The sequence below is a fragment of the Aulonocara stuartgranti genome (assembly GCF_965226115.1).
Source record: "Aulonocara stuartgranti genome assembly, chromosome: 13".
Lineage (NCBI taxonomy): Eukaryota > Metazoa > Chordata > Actinopteri > Cichliformes > Cichlidae > Aulonocara > Aulonocara stuartgranti.
In genome coordinates, this window is record NC_138949.1 from 18,428,109 (window position 1) to 18,453,433 (window position 25,325).

General features: G+C 40.2%; 3 protein-coding genes across 8 annotated transcripts in view; 2 read left to right on the top strand and 1 right to left on the bottom strand.

Moving 5' to 3' along the window:
• Nucleotides 1–11,257, top strand: part of marchf8 (membrane-associated ring finger (C3HC4) 8) — a 91,778-nt gene extending 80,521 nt beyond the window's left edge. For 4 of the 6 annotated variants that reach the window (XM_082557301.1, XM_082557302.1, XM_082557303.1 and 1 more), the window contains 4 exons: nt 1,651–1,831; nt 3,844–3,979; nt 6,165–6,179; nt 7,996–11,257. In XM_082557301.1, coding sequence (XP_082413427.1) covers nt 1,651–1,831; nt 3,844–3,979; nt 6,165–6,179; nt 7,996–8,300 — 637 coding nt within the window. In that variant the 3' untranslated portion in view covers nt 8,301–11,257. The remainder of the gene's footprint in view (nt 1–1,650; nt 1,832–3,843; nt 3,980–6,164; nt 6,180–7,995) is intronic. The other 2 variants (XM_082557304.1, XM_082557306.1) reach the window with 1 other exon arrangement.
• Nucleotides 10,025–21,980, bottom strand: alox5a (arachidonate 5-lipoxygenase a). Its single transcript, XM_082557297.1, has 14 exons — nt 21,642–21,980; nt 20,532–20,730; nt 20,340–20,421; nt 20,128–20,250; nt 19,423–19,529; nt 19,154–19,326; nt 18,024–18,170; nt 17,692–17,895; nt 17,530–17,616; nt 15,408–15,586; nt 15,097–15,218; nt 14,587–14,687; nt 13,270–13,440; nt 10,025–13,060 (listed from the first exon to the last, which is right to left on the bottom strand). Exons 1-14 carry the CDS (start codon nt 21,789–21,791, stop codon nt 12,881–12,883), a joined length of 2,025 nt encoding a protein of 674 aa, XP_082413423.1. The 5' UTR covers nt 21,792–21,980; the 3' UTR covers nt 10,025–12,880.
• Nucleotides 21,981–22,768: 788 nt separating this feature from the next.
• Nucleotides 22,769–25,325, top strand: part of tet1 (tet methylcytosine dioxygenase 1) — a 48,711-nt gene continuing 46,154 nt past the window's right edge. The window contains exon 1 of the mRNA XM_082556491.1: nt 22,769–25,098. The gene's annotated coding sequence lies outside the window, so the exon portion shown is untranslated. The remainder of the gene's footprint in view (nt 25,099–25,325) is intronic.

Consider the following 25,325-nt stretch of genomic DNA (forward strand, 5'->3'; position numbering starts at 1 on the left):
AACATGTGTGAACGCATACGTGGGCGTGCATGTGTTCCTTCATGTTGTTATCCTTCCATGAACCAGGATAAAGACAATCCCATCTGAACACCCGGCTCTCTCCTCCTCCTCCACCTCGTCTTCGCCACGCTTTGTTTGCTTGCATCTTCCAGCCCATAAAGACATGCCATTGCTCCTCGCTACCCACTCAGGAGAAGAAAGCATCACAGAAGACGTTCCTGGATTATTGATCTTACTGCCTGTGAAATCTGTAGGGAACAAAATGTATTTGAAAAATAGATTAATAGAACATGTGCCCTGCTTTGTGTATTCTGTACCCATTTAAGGTATTATTTGCTTTTTAAGCTACAACACCTTTAACCCCTTTATCAGGCACCCTGGTAGTCTAGAGAAAGACATCAGTCCGGCTTTTAATCAATGTCATGTTGTGGTCTAACAAGCAGCCTGATTTTGGTGCTTATTGGTTATTCACTGAGGACTGTAATCTGAAAAACCACAACAAAGTCGATGTCCTGACATTGAAGTCTAAGATCATAATAATTTTCTACTTTCTCAAGTAAGGCATGGCGTGTGATGTAACCTCCTCTCACCACTAAAACTGACAGATCCTGACTATCGTGCAGGTGAAAGTGTCCACATAGTCTGGATTTGCTCAGACTGCCCATCAATCTGCCTTTCACTGAGTGGAAAGATTCGGACAAACATACTCCTCCATACATCCTCCATCCTATCAGACAGCATCTGATGTGTGTGATGTTGGAGTGGTGGACTCCTTCAAGTCAGTCTATTGGAAAAGTGATTGGTTCCTCTCACTGACAACAGACTGTCCAGCAGTCATTAGAGGCAACAGACGCCTAATCGAATGTTCCAGCTGTCGGTGTCTGTACTCGAGGCTTTCCAGGCATCTACGGGGACTGGACACAGCATCACAAACACCTGTTAAAGAGAATATAGCTGCTTCCTGTAGTATTTTTAACGAATATCGTGTTCATGTGGTTATTTTTTGGCCAACATTTGTTAGGTGTTAAAAGTGCAACAACTCCAAGGCACGTCAGCCTTCATCAGCGTTCGTAGCAGTGCATTGCAGCATTGCAGCGATACACAAACAGACGTATTTGTCATGGACTGTATTACAGTAATTAAAAAACTCACATATTTATAACATTTATTACCTCTTGTCTGACAATGAAACTCAGTGCTGTACAGCTACAGAGCGAAATGACATTAAAAGTGTTCAGTTTTGCACGGAAACACAAAAAACGCAGGAGATGAGTTTCTCAAAATGTTGTTTGGACTTGCAAATGAATCTATTTAGTTTGTCTTTACTGGGTTTACTCATGTGGGACATGAATTCTCTGCTGTGACAAGGGTGTTAATTTTGTTTTCTCTGTTTGTGAAATCATATTCTCACCTGTTTACCTAAAGCTGTTGTAGGTGTGGAAAAATCAGTTGCATATTGTGCTCTTGGCGATGCTACTCCAGCTTTGCTGACGTGCAGTCTTATATTACACAACTCCCAAGTTTTCTCAGTGTGTCGCCTTCGCCTGCCAACTTTTCCCGTTTTGATCTTTCCCCTCTCTCCCATCTTGCTCCTGTTACTAGCTGTCTAGCCTGTAGCTTAGTGTTGACTGTATTCTCTGCCTCCCGCAGGATTTGTCACTGCGAAGGGGATGACGAGAGCCCTCTGATCACACCATGCCACTGCACAGGGAGCTTGCGCTTTGTCCACCAGTCCTGTCTACAGCAGTGGATCAAGAGCTCTGACACTCGTTGCTGTGAGCTGTGTAAATACGAGTTCATCATGGAGACTAAACTCAAACCACTGCGCAAGGTAAGCTGGTTAGGTGTGTGCATATTTGGCTGTTAAGCAGTTCAGCCTCAGTTATTAAAGTCACAGTCTTGTCTCTGCGTCCTAACTTAGCTCACATCACTCCTTTGTTGTGAAGCGAAAAATACCAAAAAACTATCTCCAGTCTTGTCGTGCAGACACAAGAGCACAATAAGCCATTTTCATAAGCAAACCACTTGTCCGGGTGGTTGTGATCCCTTTCAGTGGTTTAGAGGCAGTCCACGTTCCTGAAAGGCTCTTATCAATCACTGTGGCCTGAAGATAGCAGGACACTCTAATTAAAATTCCTCCACCCTTCATTAGCTGCACAAAAGGCCTTAAACAAATGCTCTGCTGTTAATAGCTTCCGAATCCCATGGGTGAATATTAAAGTTGTTCATGTGTGAGTGCACAAGGAAATTTGAGATGAGAGGCGGATGTTGTTGTCAGTATGAAAGTTTTTATTAAAGAGTGCTTGATGTCATGTTGTTCGGCAACACCCGCGTCTTATTAAAGTGACCCTGCAATTATTCATCACTGAATTCATTATTATGGATTTGGATGTTTGGGAAAGCTACACAAAGCTATCTGACAGTACAGATATCATGTGATTTCTTTTTAGTGCTGGGCAGATTTCTGGCATTTATTTTAGTGCAGCCAATGATTGACCAGGTGCTCCACAGTTATCTGAGCTTCCTGGCAGGTAGCAGGGTATATCACCTGGATGCTGCATGCCATGCTCTTCTCTATCTCATTAACCCTGCCAGGAAGCATTGTGTAACACTGGATTTTGCTGACAGGAGCTGAATAAAAAAGGCCTTTATGGTACTTTCACATCTGGGAAAAACAGTAGGTGAAGACTGCAGCACAACCAAAATTTATTGCGATTGTGTGCAATGAACTTGTGGCTGTCGAAATGGCTGCTCTGAAGACGGGGACCAGGTCGGCAACCAGTTGCAATCAGTTGCCATCTTCGAAGTGATAAAACTCCAATAAGCATGGGATCAAGCTGCCTATTGCATGCAATCTATATGTATTAATACAGCAATTAACCAAATCTGCTGCTGTCTACATACACAGAAATTCAAACACGAAATTGCTTAGATCTGAAACAGAAATTCCTCCACAAACAGCGTCTCGATGTTATACAGGAGTATAGCCAGAATGCAACCAGTCGAGTCCGCTGCTAAGTGATCAGATTCAGGCGAGTTGCGCTCATCCATGCAGACCGACTCAGATTATAAATAATACAGCAGTGATTTGCAAACCTTCACCAGCCTGTGATTGCAGTCAGCCTGAGTCAGATCGTGATTGTTGGGAGACGAGTTGCCTTGTCAACAGTTCTTCGCCCAGAAGTTAAAGGTGTTACTTGATAAACCTCTGGGCAACCACTTGTTTCTAACCACAAGGAGGCTACCACCCTGATTTTAGTGTTTCAAACAAAAACTGTATATAAAAGATGGATGATGCCACCTTCACCTCCCTTAACTTTGCCATCAAGGCTGCCGTCCTGTTTTTTGTGGTTGTTTATTTGTTTTGTTTTGTTTTGAATGGCCTTGCATAAGTAGCCATATTTAGATCAAAGGGTAGAGTGCTGTCATCTTATGCTAGCAAGCCTTTTTAGCAGGCTGCATTCATCAGTTGTGGAGGTGCAATACAGAGACGTATATATCTGCTAATTGGTGCTAACTAACAGACTAATCAAAGGAAATAGAATTTCACTAACCAAAGCTGGAACATGAACATTTCAGACAGACTGTCTGTAGAGATGAAAACAGTTTTTGTAGCAGAATGGAAACATGTTTTTATGACTGAAAATTGGCATTTCAGTGTAGGAGTTTTAGGGGATTGGCTCACTTTGGAGCCAGTTTCGACTGGCCATTAGAGGAATTTGATCTTTGGCTTTAGTTTTCAGCCATAGAGGCTCTGCTTAGTTTGAAAGCATGTTTCTTTTTTTATTTTTATTTTTTTTTAAATGTGTGTGAATATGCTCAAAAGTCTTCCATCTTTGGCAGTGGGAGAAACTACAGATGACGGCGAGCGAGAGAAGAAAGATCATGTGTTCAGTCACCTTCCACATCATCGCCATCACCTGTGTGGTGTGGTCCCTCTACGTTCTCATCGACAGAACAGCAGAGGAAATCAAATCAGGTCAGCACTGACTCTCACGCACACAAACAAACACTAAAACATTAATACAACATCGTCTGTGGTACATGTTTGTTTTGGATGTTATCTATTCATCCACAATTGTCTCCAAGTTGTGACTAGCACTCAAAAATATTCATCTCATTCTTTGACACTTTTAGAGATTGTTTTAGTTTAAGTGAGGCAATTTTTTTTTAAGTGATGCTGTTTTTGTGTGTCGAAGGTTAGTTTGTGGTTAATCTGACTGTAAAAGAAAAACTGTACTCAGCAAAATAACCAGACAGGAATAGTGTGCAAAGTCTGGAATTTTTTTAGCATATATGTGTGATGTGAGTGGTATGACAGCTGTGTGACAGCAGCAGCTAGTATGAGTTTGGCACATGCGTGTTTGTGGCAAAAAATTGGATGCAACAGCTGACTACACATCACACGCAATGCTTTACGTCACTGAAGTGACAAGGATATGGAAATGATTTACCGTAGGGTGATTTTTCTTATGAACTTCTTTTTGCAAGCACAGGAGTCGACCACTGTCGGCCACTAGAAAGACGGTACTTGTGCGTTGCCCTTATTTTTCATAGCTCATACAAATTTTTCTTTAAATACTAGTATAGACCCACGCTACACTATTGTTTGGCCTGTCCATATTGTTGTTGGTAAAATTAGAATAACGTGACACTTTAAATGGCTGATTTTATCCCATTGGTGGGTGGTTGCTTGGCAACATGATGACGTTGTAATTTGCCATATATAAGTCGACTTTTAGGAGTATAATTTTTCAATTGATGTAAAATGAAAACGACAAGATATTTTCTTGAGGTGTCATAGGTACATAAACAAGTGACTTTAGCCTGTTGCTAGGAGGTGCCTGACAACATGATGACATCATAATATTTGAAATAGATAAAAACCTTTAGGCTGTGTGTAGGAGGATTTGGAGGCCTGCTTATTTATCATTATGAAGCACATCTGTCTGTCTATATTTGCTGAATTCAGTCTTTATTGCAGGTTATTTACATATTCAAAGGGCTTCCGCTTCAGACCTGGTAGCTACAGCCTTCTTTTATATACAGTCTATGGACTTAGATAACTTATTATTCTGATATTTTAGACTGGAAACGGCTAGCACAGCTATATCCAAATGTAAACAAAATGTTCCTGGTTTTTACTCTTGTGTTTGACGAGCACATCAAAGTGTAGAAAATATGTAATGAGTGCTGGACTGTTCATGAAAGGGCACAGCATATTTTGGGGACTCTCAGGAAGGCTAAAAAGGGACCGTTGATCTGAACACATCAAAATGACAAATAAGTGAGTTTGTGGTGCTTATAGCGTGATTTTGTTACTTTTGAGGAAAGCTAACTGGCCACTCATGCTTTATGTAGCTTACAAACATGAGTGGTATTGATCTGAAATACAATTCCTTCAAGGTGTGCAGTTTTCTGAGCACAGCATTTATGTTTACATTTTTATATTTATTGAAAAGGGTGACTGCTTTCTTCCATCGCAATATTTCAGATTTTGCCTCTAGCTTTTTCCAGTTTTATGCGTGTGCCAAACTGGTACCTGCTGCTGGCTATAGTAAAAATGTCCAACAAGCAGGGCTTTATGGTTTTTCATTCAAATCTCAGAATAAGAGGAAAATAACACTGGGCTCCCTGAGCTGCTTCTTACAGCCATAAAAAGTGGGCATCCACTTTGGGCTCCCATCATCAGGGATAAAAATGGAGAATGCTCCTGTAATGGTGACTTGTTGTAGCATCAGCTGGCACTACCTCTGCTGCTACTCATCCCTCCCTGGCATATTTGGCACTTTCAAAACTGTGTACAGATGGAAGAGCAGGCTGTGCCTGTTAAGCCCAACCTGATGATTCAGACTTGCTACAGTCCCTGAGGGCTGTCAGGTCCAGTCACCATGGTGATGCCAAATAGTCCTGCTTGTCTGCTGCCTCACAGAACCACGGCCATTTATTTTTCTTCTAGATTCGCTCTCAAAATAAAAGGAAAGATGGATGTAAACATCTTGACGTTTCTTCTCCATGTATGATTGTGGAACAGAGCTGATGTTGATTGCATGATGAAATTGTGTAAATGTAATATCTGACATCGTTTTTAATTTCTGCCTTTTCTTTCAATCTGTTTGTACGTCTTTTGTAATACATGATACTTACACTCTTTACCCATGCAGCCGGAAGAGTCCCAGGTAAACATTTCAACTTTGACCTTTTGACTTTCACATTGTGTCTTCTCCCTCCCTTCTGTACCAAGTCCTTTTTTCAGCCACTCTTTACGTCCTTTTCATTCCCTTTTCTTCTTTGATATCCGAGTAGAAATAATCGTACTTCATCCTTTAAGGCTGGTTATATTCACACCACCTCCCTGAATGTTTCCGCCTAATGAACACAGACAGACAAAGCTGAGGAACATGCTGTGATTTATTTTCTGTGTTATACTTTGTGGCTGAAGGCTTTGATTAAAATGAACCTCGCTGACATATTCTCACACAACAAATGACACATTAATCGCTTCTCATAATGCTAGATAGAAAGCCCCTGACATCTCTGTCCAGCATAGTTAATACCACACTGGTTATATTATGTTTGCCTTCTTTGAATTGGCATTCCTCATATGAGGCACTTTTATATCTTAAACTAGCTGTTATGGTAGCCAATATGAAGAAACGGATGGGTTTCGGGCATTTTTGAGTACTTTCGCTGCCTCTTATTATTTGTTTTAGAGAGCACTGAGGCTTATTACAAATATTTATATGTCCCAGAAATTGCTAATTTATATCCTCTTCTTTGATTTCTGCTTTTTGCAAGGGTGTTATAATTACCCCTGGAGTTACAGAAATGTACTTTGCCTAATTAACTGCATATCACATTAATGCTAAGCGTTTTGCATAGACAGATGCACCTTTTTTGGCAGTGTTTCCACTTTTAAAAGAGTCATTTGTTTGTTCATTTTTTGTACCAAAGGCTCCCAGCCTATCATGAAGTAGAAATGTTGCAGCAGGGTGCCACCATTTATCCCCCTGTTTCTTTGTTTCTGTTCGTCTAATTGGGCAATTCAATTTTGAACACCATGTCTGTAAATTGTGAAAAGTCTGCACTGCAGTATGGATGGGTAATATGGATATAATAATATAAGAGAGTTTCTAAAAAGCAGTCAGCTGAGAGATGTGTATAGGTTGTAGAACCAGATAAGAATTTCAGATCATTTAGTTACTTAAATATCTGAAGTCTCAACAGTGTGGAGGAGATGAGCCATTGCACACGGAGAGCTGGAGAGGGCCGTATAAGGGCTTCAACCCAGGAGCACACCTGGTACCTGCACCTTTTTCTGAGGAGCAACAACTATTGTGGCTACTCATGCTTCCCCTTTTTTGGGGGGTTGACTTGTTTGTTGTTGCCTCTCCATTGCACCTGTTAGTTTCATTTATGCCAGAATAGGTGAAATCACAGTGGTTTCTGCTTCCTTAATTTCCTTCACATTTTTGAGCAGTGTGTAAATTAATGCACACAATAAACTAAATGTTAGTGTCAGCTGCCACAATGCAAACAATATAGCATATCTGAAAAGATAACTTAATAATTGACTTTTATCCCATTGACTGGCCCCACCCACATTGCATTACCATAGAAATATGACAGGATGCTCGCTATCTCATGCGTCTCTCCATGCTCAGGACTTTGACTTTAATCCTGTACAAATTTGACTTTTAAAAAAAGGCAAATCTCTATCAGTAAATTGTTAAGATCTTGTTTGAAAAAGTAGAGCACACTGGGCAATTTGTAATAATAGTGTCTATTTGCAGTATAGAGGAATGGGAGACACAGTTTCCTGCAGCGGATATCCTCACTGCTAATGCATATTCTAGTTAAAGGATGATCTGTTGAACAATTCACTGAAATGTGATGAATTTGCAGCAGCTTATAAACAGTCTTCTCTGTGTTTGACTTGTCCACTTGTTGATATTTATGTATTTATTTATTTTTTGTCTGTTCTCTGTTCCTCAGGAATCCTGGAATGGCCTTTCTGGACCAAGCTTGTGGTGGTGGCCATCGGATTTACAGGTGGACTGGTTTTCATGTACGTCCAGTGCAAAGTCTACATCCATCTATGGAGGAGACTCAAGGCGTATAACCGGGTCATATATGTGCAGAACCGTCCAGAGACATATAAAAAGTATCCACTGGAGAAGCCCCCCCTAATGGAGCCGAGTCTGGAGAACAAAGAGGCTCTGGCCCCTAATCTGTCAGACACAAACTCCTCCCAGTACACGGAAACAGAGGACTACAGTATGGAGGTGCTTCATGTCTGACAACAGAGTCTGTGCCATTGGTTGTCGTGCACATACTCCACACCCAAACAGGCCCGCAGAGGAGAGGAACAGTCGTGATCGGTCACTGAGGAACAACCGTACCCTTTTCCCTGAAGCCAGAATGACCCACGTCCTCCACTATCACCTTATACTCCCTAAACTCCATCCACAAAGACAGAGAGGCCATGAGCTTCCCTCTGCCTACATTCCTCCTATCACACTGTATTCCTCCCTCCACCTGCATCTTTTCCTTTCCCAGGAACAGACTCTTTACACTGACTTCTGTAAATGTTGGAAGAGGCCTGGTGCAAACCACTCTGTATACACACACACACACACACACACACACACACACACACACACACACACACAGACTCTTTAATGTACACCTCTGGGAGAGCTGGACTGAAAAGAATGGACTTGCAAAAGGCTCTGGAGGTCTACAGGTCCCCGATGTGTGGTTTGTTTGTGGGTTTTGATCAATCTGTTCTTTTTTTTACCTCCTGTGAGTGTCGGGCTAACCTGCCATGGATCAGTATGTAGCGCCATGCATCAAGATCTCTGGAACATTCCAGATACTGCCATCTCTGCGGTCTGTCAGCTCCACGCGGTCTGGATCCAGCGAGACCTGGATCCGAAGATGCATCAAAGCACTTTTTATTTTTTAGTCCCCAAAGCACATCCCACCCCTTCTTCTCATTGCCCCCTCTTTTTTTTTTCTTGTATCTTGTACGTTGTAAATGGGGGAGAGCAAACAAACTTTTCTTCAAGTGCAACATATGCTTAAAGATTAATCCTTCTGTGGATGACTAAAAGGATTTGGGGTTAAAAAAAATGAGTCATTTGAACGACGTCAGTTGCATAACTTTGATTCAGATGATGGAAAATCTAGCCACTTGACTTCTGTACCCCATGGTGAACTTTCTGAAGGCTTTGAGAATGTAATCTTTTTAAAAATGATTTCAAAAAATTTATAAAATGAAAAAAAAAAATCATTTTTTTACTGGGAAATTGCGCTTTGTCTCGATCATAATGAGGCCCTTCGGGCATAAACAACGTCGCGCTTGTGTTTTGTTTTCTTTGTTTGTTTTTTTTAAATAGGTATTTACAGTTTTTAACATGTTAACTCGCTTGCTTAGCCATGGGACAAGCCTCGAGGAATCCACAGCTGCCTACTTTCAGTTTGTCCACTGAACTTTAACCAAAGGTTTTAACTACAAAAAAGAAACATGCTTTAGCTCCTACCCTGTTTTTTTGCATGGTTACAATCCAGCCACACTTAATCTTTTCACTTAATTAAGCAAGATTAAGGTGGAAGTGTGAAAGGATTCTTAGTGAGCATTTCAGATGAGTACTCGGTGTAAGTGTATTTTATTTGTTTTCGCTCTCTTACATGTTGGTCTACTTTAGTATTCGATCACAAGACAGCCAACTGATTTCTGGCTTAAACACCTTTTTTTGCCACGTTTACTCCACAGTTAAGCATTAAGAATGACTTTGAAGTCAGTGTAACATTTCACTGCTGCTCATTACGTTCAGAAAAACTCAGTTTCTTTTAATAAAATCAATGCAATACAGCTGCTTATTTATGGCTGTGACAGAGTCGATGTGCATCATTGCTTTTTGAGGAGCTGACTGTACCGCCATCTGCTGGTGTTAAAGTGAAGGTGCAGCCTGAGATGGGCAGCGGTTGATTTCTCAGGTCGAAGTGGGTGTTTTTTCTGGGGGGGGGCTCACAGTCATTGTAAGTGCGTTTGTCTATGTGAGAGCACAGCAATGCCCAGGCTCATGTTGAGCCTTACAGCCATTCCAGCAACACACACATTTTTCAAAAACTGTATTTGATACCAGTATACTGTCTGTGAACAATGATGGTCCAACAACGTACCTGACAATTACTGCTCAGCAGCAGCAATAAAGCGCTTTGGGGTTTTTTTTGTTTTGTGTTATTTGCATACTGTATTTATGTATATGCCCCACGGAGACTTGAGATCTGGAGTTTAATATAATTTTAATACATAAATGAGCCGAGGGACTTGTTGTGTGTCAAGTTGGATTAAGACCTAGTAATGAGAACCATCTCAGATTCTTCAGTACCCGGGAGGCTCAGTGCAATTAGACAGATTTTATTTTTTAAAAAGTGCAATTACCCTTTTGTTGATGTTCTGTTCTGCAATTATGTACCGGTGTTTAAAGTCCAGGATGTCCTCTGGATAGAAAATTACTTTCTTTATATTGTGTTGTATTTATTTTTAACTGAAAACAGCATATTTTTGTTCATTTACACACAAAAAAGACCCTTTCATTAGTGAATTTTATGCAACTTACACTTAATTTTTCTTCCCAGACACTAATAGAAGAAAATTATTTTCAGCCCTTGTTTTGCATGTAGTCATTCAGATAATAGAGTTGCTCAAAGCTTCAGTCCTTTTTTAGTTTTTAAATTGATTGTGGTGTCTTTTTACTTTCTACCCATAGGAGCTGGCTCCTTCAATGAAATATGAGAGGAGTTTTGTTCTAGTGTGATGGCTTTGGATTGTTTCCTCTCTGAACATCTTATCCTCTTTACCGTCTTTGCGTCACTCACCCTTTACGTCCATAATCCCACGGAGCAGAACATCAACTGAGACTCTTCTCAGCCTCACTATTTTAGGCTGTCTGTTGATTACCTGGTGACTAAAATTTGATCATGTCTGGGACTAGTGTAACTTGCATAAAAGCTACATTTGTTTACTACTGACTGGACTTGAACATATATGACTGTTCCCCTGTCTTATACCATTCCGCAAGTCTGTCTGTGAATTTGCTTTGAAATAGTAACTGTAAAGAATTTGGTAAAATGTACTTTTTTGTTTTTATGAAAAATGTTGATGTGCTTTCAGTTAATTTCCCACGTTTGAACAAAATATGTAGTAATTAAAAGAACAACCAAATAAAAAATTAAGTGACTTTTAAAACTTTGTGACTTTTAAAAAAAAAAAACAAGCAGGGACAAATACAGTCTTAATGGATAATTAAAAACATTTCAAAGGGCGTTGCGCTGTAGCACTTTAATTTATTTTCACCCAAATAAGCTGCAAATCATTTTGAAATCAGCTCTTTAGCCAGAAGCTGTAATGCCAGCGACAGAAACGTTCAGCTCGCCGCTCAATGATCTTGCCCTAAAACTTTTCTATGACAGAAATACAAACTTCACATTCAGCATATAGCAGAAAACACGATTTGTCACCTTCTCTCAACCTCTTAAGTAATTGTTATGCAAGGGCAAGATGAGGAAAGACACCATCGTTTGAGTGAATGAAGGCAACACAATATGTACCCGTGGATCTTTAAAAAATAACTCTCAAAAACTTTTTTTTTGTGATTGAAAAAGGTAAACTTTCACATATTCTATATTAATCACACACTAATTCTCACAAATTAGAATATTGCTTGCATAAATTACTATTCAAACATAATGATTAAACAACATATCTTCGGCGGTGTAGTTCTACTGCTGATTGGTCAGTTGTCCAGATGAAGATTGCCAGCACCCTCCTAAAGGAGAGCCACACTGCTGAAAAGGCTGGCTGCTCACAGACGCTGTATCAAAGCATAACAGCAGGAAGTTGACTGGACAGGGAAAAGGTGCACAAGCAGCAGCCTTGAGAGGATTATCAGGAGAAGTCGATTCAAGAATTTGGGAGAACTTCACAAGGACTGCAGGAGAGACATCCTTAGGAAAGGACCCACATCCGTAACATCAGGTCATTCCTGTCAGAAGCATCTTACATGAGCTAAGGAGAGAAGGAAGTGAACTGCTGCTTATTTCAGATGAAGTACATTTTCTATCAAAGTACGAGACTGGAGAGGCACAGGTGTTTGAATTCTAGTGTGAACTTTCTGGAATCTGTGATGATGCGAGGTGCTGGTTGTTACTGGTGGTTGGTCCACTGAGATTCATCAAGTCCAAAGTCAACACAGGCATCTACCAGGATATTTTAGAGCTTCACGTTTCCTTTTGCTGAGAGGCTTTATGGAGATACTGATTTCATTTTCCGGCATGAAGCTTAGCATCTGCCCACAGTGCCAAAATAATTACCAGATGTTTTTTCTGACCATATTATTATTATTATTGTGTTTGATTGGCCAACCAGCTCACCTGACCTGGACTACAGAGAGAATGTGTGGGGTATATAGTCACAGTTAGATGAGAAACACCGGACTCAAAAAGGAACACAAGCTAAAAGCTGCTGTCAAAAACACCTCAGCAATTTTGATTCATTTCAGGAAATATTCAAATAATTTGGGACCCTGGATTTTTGACCATAACCAGCATAATTAAAGCGTTTTTTTAATGTTCACTTTACGTATAATGAATGTAGATTATATGAAAGTTTATCTTCTTGAATTATTACAATAAAAACCTTCAAAATATTCCGATTTTTCAAGATGCACAAGATTAAAAAGAAACCGCTTCCACAGAAATATCCCAATCATAGGTAACATAGAGCATATCTGGACAGCTCGGTAACATCATCAATCTTCAATCTGTATGTATAAGTATGAGCCTCTCCACTAAATTAGTCTTGTTTGAATTCTCAAACTGCAACACTGTTTGGGATTTTGTCAGGAGACATGTTGTAGTATGGTAGCTTCTTTCCCTCATTCCTCTTCTTGATGGAGCTGGTTATCTCTGCCAGCTCCTTCCTGAACTTTGCCATGGCATCCTTCACCGGTTTCTCTGTGAAGTGCTCATCAGGATACATTCCCAGGTACAACTGCAGAAAGAGTGAGACGTGATAGGTTTTTTAGCCTGGAGGAAGGCCACAAGGAAAAAGGAAGGAAAAAAGAAGTACATTCTGAAGCAGAGGAGAGCATCTTGGGAAATGAGAAATGTACCAAATGTATCAAACTTTTGATTGTTTTGGAGGTGTGTCTGTGCTGAGATTTGAAAGTGTTCGAACGGTTGTCTGTGTGCTTTTCCTACTTCATTCTCTTGGTATTGGCTGAGGGCCCAGACGGCCCCCAGGTGCCAGCTGGAGCGCCCGCGATCAGGAAGGCTCTCAACGATCAAATTCACATTGGCCAGACCTTTCTTGTTGGGTGGGGGTTTCCGCATGGTAGATGGAGCATTGGGGATCCAGGAACACCAGTCATACTACACAATGTACACAAAGATACAGTGTGTGCATTTACCCAAGTGCTGTACAACAGTACAAGTCTGATGTTAAAGAATAAATATTAAAGAATAAATATATATTCTTAGTACTTATTTTCTGATTATATTGTTTTATGTACTTTAATAATAAAGGCCTGTATAAAGCAGGGCCAGCTTTGAAGAATATAAAGAACCAGATTTAATACCGAGCAAAATCTTTCATCTTCTTCTGCTTTCTAATTTTACTTTTAGATTTCATAAGAAAATACTGCACCGCATATTACATGTGGAATTAATAGCTGCATAAAAGGTTTAAGATTTTATATTAAACAGACTTTTTGTAGGCAGACCCCATACAAATATAAATATACATATATAAAATACTGAAAACACATGGATGACCAGAGAATAAAGGGAGTTATAGGTTCAATTACCATGTAAAACATAATTCTCTCAGGGTGAAGTTACTGCCACATGTCCCCTGACAAAAGCCACATTCACTCACAGATTCATAGCTTTACTGTATCTATCACACACACACACACACACACACACACACACACACACACACACACACACACAGTGGATGCAGTATCATGCCAAATGATTAGCAGAAGCCAGGGATCGAACTGCCGACCTTATGTGACCTTTAGTTCTCTTGGCTGCCACTCTCTTAGGATAGCTTAAGCTTAAATATTATTGATAGATAGAATTATTTCGAACATGCAAATATAACTGAAATAACAAGAGAAATAAAAAACAAAACTTCAAAAAAAAAATCATCAAGTTTTCATGTCTATATCTATGTCTACAGAATGTGTGTGCTCGAAATGTGTGTGCTTGTTAATGTTGTTGTGTTTATTGGGCGTTATTTTTTACCAAAAAGAGTAACAACCACTGCTGTAGGAAACGTAGTCACCACTAGTTTCACCTCAATCGGCTGCAGCAGGAAAACTTTGCTGCGGGTTTTAAATGCACACACTGATGCTTCAGTAGGAACAGTTTACAAAAACGTTTTTCTGTATTAATGAAACTTCTGCAGTAGCAAGTGTTTTTTTCTAATATTTCTGACATTTTTTACTTTAAGTAGGTACTTTTTGACTTAAAAATCAATGAATTTCCACTTCTAGACACGCCTCCATTTACCTGTCCGAAGTTGACAGCTGCATGCTGGGCTGAGGCAGTGAAGATAATAACGGTCAGGTACTCTATCAGTTCCTCGCGTGTCTTCACGGACTTGGGAAACTCTATGCACGAAAGTGGGAACATAGAATCGACAAAATGAGCTCCAAGCTTTTTTCTTTCTTTTTTTTTCCACCGCTTTTTTCTTTTGCAAGTCTATCTCTGCACATTGCACTCAGAATAGACAAGCGTGGTGAAATGCAGAAGCATTACAACATCAGGACTCAGGGAGTGACACAATCAGACTGCTGTGGCTTCCCTCCTTCACCCTTAAACTATTCATCCATAAGAGAGCAGATTTGAATTTATAATGCTGTCTGTTTCCTGTCATACCCGTCTTCCAGAAAACACCAGAGTAGGAGAGCAAGCATCTTTTCTCCTTGAGAAAAAGTCTGAATGGATGGTTGGGTGGTGTATTTTGCTCGATGCTGCATTAGCAAAAGAAACCTCACGCAAAACAACTCCTCTACCTACCGCAGTAATCCAGGTCCTGCATACCGAAGCTGCACACATCTTTAACAAAGGCCTGGATTTCTTCATCTCCCTGCACTCTCTCATCGCTTGTGTAATAAATATTCACAACATCAGACACAAACCTGTGGGGAAGAAAACGGATGTCATGTCACGTACAGAGGGAAAAAAATGCTGTAACTTCTCTTATTTGAAGCACACACACACACAAGGGTAGAAATCTTCCTACACCTCTCGCTGTTTGTTCTTTCTTACAACTGCCCTCACTCCTTTCTCAGTGCTCTGTGCTAAAACTTTAAAAAGTCATTCCTCACCTCTTGGTAGCCTCCCACACCTTGTAGCCATCATCCCTGTAGAAGTAGGTGGGCAGTTCCTCCTTACTGTCCACACCACGGGACTTGATCAAATCAGGGAAGCACAGAGACCTGAAGGTCAAAGTCTTCACAGCCCTCTGAACCATCTGGACGTGACCGCCTCCGCCTGTTGCATTCGCCTTTATGAGGATGCAGAACATCATCCTTATTTAAACTGAAGCAAATTTAACTTTCAGTCTTCAATAGGAATGCACTTTTGCTAAATTCCCTACTTCATTATTTCACTATGTTAGTTAGATTTTTGTTTGCTAAGCTAAGCCTCAGTGTTTTGCGAATAAAGGAAGATCCAGTTAAGTTTGTTTGTTGAGAGACTGGGTTTGCTTTCAGAGGGGCTTGAAAGCCTTTAAATACCATAGGAACCACAAATAGACCAGCAGTCTGAGAGCAAAGTGGTCTATACAGTACTACGAGATCTCTGAGATAAGATGACGCCTGATTATTCAAGACCTTTTATGTGAAGGCAAGGACATTAAATTGAGTTCTGGATTTACCAGGGAGCCAATGAAGAGAAGCCAATATGTGGGAAATATGCTATCTCTTTCTAGCCTTTGTTGGCTTTTCTGGGAGTTTTTAGGACATCATGATAGGAATCAGTTACAATAGTGCAGGCTGGAAGTAATAAATGCATGAACTAGTTTTTCAGCATCACTCCAAAACAGGATGTTTTTTTATTTTAGAGATGTTGTGCACAAGAAAGCAGTCCTAAATATTTGTATAATATGTGCACTGGTGGACAGAAATGACACCAAGATTCCTCACTGGAGGCCAAAATAATGTCATCCAGATTAAGTAAAGGGTATTAGGGCCAATTACAATGACCCCTGTTTTATCTGAATATAGAGGCAGTAATTTAGAGGTCATCCAGGTCTTTAAATCTTTAAGACTGTCAGGGGCTGGGGCTGTGACCCAGCATTTTGAGTCACCTGTGTGATTTATATTCTTATATTGTATTGAATATATGCTTAGTTCTTGTGTTGTCATTATTAGTTAGGATTTAGCTGAGTTTTATTCTAGTTTAGGTTTCTATGCCCCCTTCTGTGAGTCTGTTCTTGTCTTCTGTGTTAGTTGTCAGGTCTATGTCTTGTCATGTTTACTGTTTATTTTGAAAGTCTTGTGTCCATGTTCCATGTATTTTGTTTTACTTCCCCTGTGGTGTCACGATGTTCATCTGTGTCAGGTGTATCCTCATGTATTTCCACTTCCCCTGATCACCTCCTGTGTGTATTTAGTCTGTCTATTGTCATTCTGTCTTTGTCAGGTCGTCTGTTTATTTTCCCTCCTCAGTACTGTCTCCTCCTGTGTTCTGCATTTGGGTCCATTCCATTAATACACCGGCGAATATCGCCGTGAGAAAGACATTCCTCCAGTTTACCTAATTAGTGTGTTATCTGGCTTCACGAATAGAGTTGCGTGCTATGCATGCTATGCCTTTGAATGATACTGCATAAGGGAATACAATATTATGGTCAGCAGTATCAAACGCTGCACTGAAGTCTAGCTGTACAAGCACAGAGAGGAGTCCACTGTCAGAGACCATAAAAAGATCGGCTTTAATCTTCACTAAAGCCATTTCTGTGCTGTGATGAGCACAAAAATTACTCTGCAGACGATTAGTTAGTTGTAATAGCCCAGTTAGCTGCTGGCCCATAATTATCCAAGACAGCTGGATCAAGTGACAAATCACAGCTTTGTAAGTAATGGCTTAATTACGACAACCTTAATGGGCTGTAGTACACAGCCCATTAATAAAGATCAATTGATCATATTTGAGATTGAAGCATTAAATGATGGTAGGGCTTCTTTGAGCATTCTTGTATGAATTGGATCTAATAGACACGCCGATGGTTTGGAGAAGGTAATTATTGAAGTTAACTCAGAAAGATCAATCAGAGAGAATGAGTCTAAATAAATATCAATAATATGTTAAGCAGCTGTACGTAATGATGTGTCTGAGAGAAGGTTATGAGTATTTTTTTCCTCTAATGGTTAAAATTTAATTTGTGAAGAAATGAATGAATTCATTATTCATTAAGGTTAAAGGAATGATTATCCACAAACTCGCCTTGTCGAAGATGCCGCACTCACAGATGAGCTGCTCTCGAGCCTTGGTATTGATTGCGATGGTAAAACGAATGTGTGGGATGAGTAGCTGGGAGAAGGATGGACAACCAGTAAACCAAGGAATCAATAAGTCATAACATTTAATAATAAGCTGGAGTTTTACCTTAAATGCAGGGTGAACAGCAGGAAGCTGCCTGAACATGGCAATACCAAACACCTCTGTCATCAGATGTGTCCGGAGCAGGTGTGTGATTGTCTGGTGGTGGTGGAAGTCACTGGAGCGGACCCAGATCTTAGCCAGCAGCCAGTCGTACTGACCGTCAGTTGGCAGGAAGATGGGGTTGTCTTCACCTGGAACCTGGCCAAGCTGAAAAAGACCAGCGTGGAATGAAAAAGCAAGAGTTTCAGTCAAACTGAAATTTCAGCTGCATGAAGAAATGGTCGCCTGTTAAAAACAACGTAACACACAACTGCTGCTGTTGAGCATCTTTTTACCTGTATGGCTATGGGCATGATCTTGTTCTGAGCATTCTTGTATAGCAAACAGATCGGAGCTGCCAGGTACTGCAGTGTGCAAGGGTCTGTGGAGTTTGGAGTGATGCCGTCTAGCACCTCGTAGTCTACTATGTAGATGTTACCTGCCTGGAGTGAGAACACCAGTTTATTTTTTGGTTATAAGATTGGGCAAACCTGCAGTCAGCTGAGACTAAAGAAGTCACTTGGATGAGTGACGAAATGTTTCTCCCACTAAAAACGTCCAGATGAACAGAATCAGCTTTTGGAGAACACCAGTTTATATTATGCATTAGTTCCCAAAGTGTGGGGCGCGCCTCCTTGGACACTGCTAGCATAATGGACAGGTTTTTTGATGGGGCTCCCACACAAACGCAAACCAGAGGCTGAAGCATCGCCAGATATGCTTCCAAACCCAAGACTAGAACAGCAGCTGTCGTGCCAAGGTAGGTATCCCCGACAGAATTAGTTTCCCCTGCGTCAGGAACACACGTTGGGCTCTCCAAATCAGGGACAAACAGTATCCCACATTCTTGATTTTTAGTTCACGAACGCTTCTTATAACGACTAACTATTCCTGAAACTTTGGAGGTTTTAGCTCTTTATACAGTAAAGTTACAGGAGGATAAAAATAATTATCAGGAAAAATGTCCTTCGTTTGTTAAAACAATCCCATCCGATACCACGTGAATAAACATATAATTTTCTGTTGTAGCCCTCAAACTGAATGGTAATGTAACGACACTCACTTTTCACTTTTTCACAAAACTAAAACATAGTTGTTTATGTTTTTAAACCCATTTTGCACAGAGAGACATTTTTTGAAAAATGTATTGACATCAGCGTTGAATATTCTTACACAGTCAAAAAAAAATAGACATAAAATAATAACACAATAAAGACGGTTCGTTTTTCTGTTATTCAAAAGGGGGTAGTGGTTTATTTTATTATTTCTTGTAAAATAAAGGGGGGGCTGGCAAAAAAAAAGTTTGGGAACCACTGCATTAGCGGGAGATTTAAAGAGAGCTGTAGCTGCTGTCAACATAAACCTGACAAATTTTTCACACTGATAAATCCACTACATTCAGAGAAACAAACATAGCCATGTGTACCTCTATTTCCTCCTCCAGGGTGAGCTCCCTCTCCAGGCTGACAGCAACCATCTCATGAGTGACGGGAAACTTGTCAGGGAGCTTCTTGCACTTCCGGATCAGTACAGGGTTGCAACCATTCAGAAACTGGTATCCAAACATGAAATCCTCTTTCCAGTGTTGCATCACATACTCTGAATATTATATCATGTCAGAATCTCAGAGGAAATATCTAAAATATTTAATGTGATATAAGTATGTTTGTATAATGTAGTGTAGATGAAGCTGACCTGAAATGGTGTTTTTGATTCTCACAAAGATTTTCTCAAAGTCAGAGAAGTCACTCCAGGAGGACTGGAACATGTGCATGAACTGGTTCACAAACAGGTTCTCTATTCTGGAAAATCATCATCGTAATCACAATCACCGTTATGCACAACATTCAAGAAAACCAAAGAATCTGAAATTGGATGTATTTTGGAGCAAAGAATCAAAGAAACACTGCTGTTAAAATAATTTCAGGAAAAGAAAACGACGTCTGATGATGCAGCAATGCTCACTTTTTGACGTTACTTCTGTCCACAAAGCTGCAGCATTTCTGAAGAAACAACTGGAGCTCAAAATGGATAACTGGTTTAGCCATTCGATTATAATATTAGCATGAGTATTTTTGTTCACCCTGCTCGTGACGCAAACAGTTGTGTTTTGGATCTGTTTTGTGTTTGCATCTACTCGCAAGCTCACACGTCTGCCTACAAGCGCAATGCAAATGTCTCCGGTGATAAACAGACAATGACACCACTGTTTATGTTTTGGGTTTTTTTCCTGGTTAGCCCTGAGTACAGAAAATAAAGAGCATATCATCAGGCATCAGCCCATCATTTGATTCTGAATGCTTTGCATTAAACAGGGGTTAAAACTCCACTGACTCCCTCTGTGCTGTATACTGAGGGACTCGTTCACCTTTGCAGGCAGTTGTAAGTGGGGTCACTTACGCCTTGCTGTAGTTCAGTATGAAGTCCACTCCTTTCTCACTGTCAAACTGGATGTCCCGGGGCAAATCCTTGTGTCTGTTAGCATCTATACTCATAGGAAAGCCTGGCTGCCACTCTCTCCATCTGTAAAATGCAGCAGTGTTGTTAGAAAACATCCTCATCAGCCTGCCTGTACCTCACAATAACAAGCTGGAGATGCAGCGCAAACTTGCCTGTAGGTTTTTCTCCTCCCGTCCAGCTCTTTCTGTCTGTGCTGCTTGACCAGACTGGTCTTATCATCCTGAGGCAGATGTGCTACAAGAGAAAGAAAAAGTGTGGAACTCGTTTTTCCACTGCAGGTTGACAGATGAACAAGACAAAACATGTGATTTGTGTGGCAAACAAACAAAACAAGAGATGACTACCTCGTCCATCTCGGAGCACCACTTCCTTGTCATTCACCAGCCAACAAAAGCAGGGGAACTCCAAGTAGTCTCCAGATGGGGTCTTGACAGTGATGTACCTGCAGTACCAGTCGTCTTGCACCCAGTACTTCTTCTTCTCAATCTTCACCAAGACGATATCACCCAGGTTCTCCCCAACTCTCACCTCATAGGAGTCCACCTGAAACGTGGTCAACATCTACCGTCAAAAGTGAATGCTGAAAACTGCCAGTTTATTATTAAATGGGGGAAAAAGAAATTTCTAAGCATATAATATGGGACATTTTTAAGTAAAAAACAAAATAGAAGCATATGCATGTTTGTAAGTGGGTTGAATCTATAATCTGTAAACAAAATAGAAAAACCTTTTTAATATATTATTTGAACTGAAAATTAAATCTAAGCAATCTAAGAAATTAGAAATGAGTAAATTTAACATTTATAATATAAAATTCACTTTCTGTAATTTCCCATTGTTTAATTTATACCCATAGATTTACCACAATCAACTGTAACATTAAAACCACCCCCCTGATAGTGCATAATGCCCCCCTACTGCTGCCAAAACAGGTCAGATTAATCAAAGCGCACAGGGCCTCTGAGCTCTTAAAATGGCTGTTTGGCACAGAGGTGTTGGCAGAAGGTGACCTCAGTCCTGTGGGGCCTTTTGTTTTGTACTGAAAGTAATTCTAATTTTGAAAGGTGCTACTTTAATAACCTACTGATCATCTCATCGGGTTATAAAAGTGGCTCCGTTTCCGTCACTGCACACAGCAAAATCTCCAGTGTTAAATTAACACTAGAGAGTGTCTATATGGGTTCACTCTGAGTGTTAAATACAACACTGTTGGGTGTTAAATGAACACTTTTGACAGTGTTATATGTTTAAAAGCAACCTAGTCAGTCATTGTTAATCTTCAAAACTAACACTGAGCAGTGCTGATTTTCTAACACTGGAATATTTCTAACATTTTGAGTTATTTTCCAGTGTTAGAAAATCAACCATACAGTTATCAGCTGTTTGTGATCATCATCCATGAATATAAAATAAAAATAAAACAGTCATCTTCGCAGCAGTTTTTCATCACTTACCGCTCCTCTCTCAAAGTCATTGTAAAGAGGTTTGTCCAGGAGCGTTCTCTCGCTGCACCCCTCCGTGCCCACAAGTGTAATATAGATGTAATCATCAGTCCCCGCAAACCACTGGTTCCCTGTGGCAATTGTAACTGTATAAGAAGGCATGACGACCACACAGGACGTAAAGAACTCCAGCAATGTCCCAACAACGTCTGAAGGTGAAGAAATCTGCAGTAAATCTCTTCTATTATCACCTACGAGAGGTTGAATCTGAGATGTTTAGCAGCCGTTGGTTCCCCTTCTTGCCTAAAAGCTTTTCTTCGGTGATGTAAACTTCGCACTTGTTGCTACAACTCAAGCATCAAGATATTGTATAATCATGTGACAGGGGGAGGTGCATGACGAGAACTAACTGACCTCCCTGTGATGTGACTGACTGCCACGCTTTGACTTGAAATGAGGTCAAAATATAATATAGCCGTCCTTCCTCTGTTATTGTAGGTGTTTTAAGGCCTACAGACATAAATGTGGACACAAGAAAAGGTGTCTTATTCCAGAAACAGGTATCAAATTAAACTTTCTTTCTTTTAAACCTTCCTTTGTCTGCAGACAAAGGAGTTTTTTTTAATATGTATATAAGGGACAGCATCCCTGATTTTGGAATTCCTTTAGGAAAACAGAGACGAGCACGACAACCTACATTAAAACACTAACAGACTTTAACTAATTTGATGTGAAACTGTATCAAAAAACATATGAGTCTCTATTAGGTGTATCTTTTGCATCTGTGTCTCATTTACAAATCAAATCACTAGGTGCCATGGGACAACAGTGGATGGTAGTTTTAGTAAAATAAATGCAAATGCATCAGCGAGTCCCCCTGTGTGGTTTTAAAGGGGGGGAAAATATAACGTCAACATGAAAAAGGAGCTATACGTGCCAAACTCAGAGTGGGAAAAGGAATGAAGTTGTTGCTTCGTCACTGACTGGATTCAAAAGTGTTTTTCCTCTCGTAAATGATAAAAGCAAGGAGAAAGAAACTCCTGCTCCTCATACTTGGATGGAGTAGTAAGGGACAGCATCTTCAGAAGAAACGTGAAATCAAAGACAAAAATAAAGATACCAGACCTCGTACTGTTTTAAGAAGATGGCATGTAATTATATCATTCAGACACTGCTTTTAAAAAGCATGGCAACTAAAACTGAACAAGTACAAAGTCAGAAAATAAAGCTCACAAACAAACAAAACAAGGCATTTTCATTGTTCATTTCTAAAACAAAAAAAGATATTCTTTCAGCCCCATCTAGCCCGGCAGTGCTTCTCCACATAAACACCCGAACAATAACAATCCATTACCAGTGGCAGTGGGCAGTAGGAGCATCGAGTGAGGGGAAAGCTGTTTTTAAAAAACCCAATATGGAAACAAGAGGAACGGTATGAAAAACAATGATGAAAGCATTTGTGCACTCTGGACGAATGACTGCTGAAAGGTCTGTTTCCTGAAAGTAGCTGCAACTTGGTATTAGTATGTCAGTAAGTCCAACAATGTAGGTGTACTGTATTTGTTTATTGAAGTCACACACAGACTTTGTCACCTGCACTTTTACATTTGAAACTTTTGATATGGAAGAAGTCTGCTTTCCTACATTTTTAGACTTTTTTCCAACACCTTTAGTCACAAGTCTGTGTCTAACACCGAGTCTTTAGAGCGTGTAAGCTGCCCAAAATGTCAGCACATTTCAATATGCTACAACAGTGCTTTCTGACCCCTCAAGTGTGCTTTCCAACAGAATGATTAAAGACCAGTTTGAACCTGTCCACACTTTAAACTGGATCTTCTGGGACTTCAGTGGATTAAGCAATAAATTACTCTATGAACGGACAGCAGATCAGAAGAAAAAAAGAAAAAAGCTATCTTCTGTACAAATTTGCAGCTGAGCTGTCGACGTAAAACAGCGCACCTCTCTAGGAGATATTCAAATGAGACAGAGGTGTATATTAGGGGAAAATCCCTCTGTGATGGGCATGAGCAAACTGTGATAAAGAGTATGTAGACACGGCTTCATTTGAAAGACTCACAAACCCATAATGGTGGAAAGCACCGTTTTAAGAATCTGCCTTTTGCACTTCCCCGCCCCATTCATATATACCTACACACATGCACGCACACATGTTAAAGCTGAGGCATCAGCTGACTCACGCAGACAAATGCTTAATAAAACATACTAATCACTCTGAAGAAGTGAGATATTGAATGCAGAGAAAGGCAAGAGGCTAAATAAAACTAGGATGCCTGATCAACAATTAAGGATCCTTATTATTGGTGACTTGAAGGCATGTGATGAAAAAGATCCAAACATAATTTTTTCTTCAGTAATTAATTCGCTTTTTTTCTCCTCTTGGACAATAAATGTAAACAGTCACAGTGAAACTCCAGTGAAACACAGCATGTATGATTATTACTATCTGAATGACTTCTTGTGGTTAAAAGCAAACCCAAGTTCCTTAATCTGTCAAGAAGTTGTTGATTTCATATGAATGTTGCCAACAGTAAACAAAACATATCAGTGCTGCCACCCAGTGGCAACAGGTCGCTAAATCAATAAATACAGCTAGAGTCATTAAGTGCAAATTACTCCTGAGTCCCATCTGGCAATCGTGTCCCTCCACGATATCAGCCCAGAATCCACATTATATCAAAATCTCAGCATCTCAAAAGATCTGTGTGAACACCAGTGATCGACGGTGGACACGATTCAGTCTAATCAAAGACACAGACTATATCATTCAGACATCTAAGAGCACGTTAAACAGAAGAGCAAGGGTCTTTCAGCATTTGAACATGTACACAGTAACTGCTCTAATTAAGTATTCTGGCAGTAAAATAAGGGATTGTTTCAAAATAAAAGTCATGTACCACACATGTCACAGCATCTCTAAAAAATATGCAATTTCCTTAAGTTGTGCAGTTTATAATTAAACACTAAGCTTTAAATCTGCAAAATACTTTAACTTATTTTACAATTACTCTCAAATTTCAGCCAAAGCTACGTTTTACCACATTGAAATAAAATAAAGATATGACATATAATAAAGACGTCAACACATTCCTATTCTCTGTACAAAAAAAATAATAATTATATATAAGGGGTGCAACGATACTCGTATCGATATTGAACCGTTCGATACAATGCTTTCGGTTCGGTACGCATATGTATCGAACAATACAAAATTTTAATTTATTTTATCAACTTTTCTTCTGACGATGCTGTCTGTGTTGAGCGCTCAGTGGATCTGCGTTCGACTACTCCGCCTACGCTGCACTGTCAAGCGCAGATCCACTGAGCGCAGCGCAAGCTAGCAAGACAGAAGCTAAGCTAGTTGCAACATGGCAAATTGAACCTCCCCCACCCTCATTCAGATCTGGCCTTTGGAACTATCTTGGTTTTCATATGACGTATGACCCTGAAGGTAAGCGCGTCATGGACAAAAGTAAAACAGTATGTCGGATGTGCCACGCAATGCTCAATTACATGGGTGGGAACTAGTGCATTAGCGCAGTTAGCTCGTTAAGGTGTTGACGTTGTCCAGCCCCACACACAGGGCGATCTGCGGTAGCTCGTTAATGGAGATTTGCTGTGTTGTGGCGTTAACGTCATTTCAGATTAACGCTGACAGCACTAGTGGGAACAAAATGA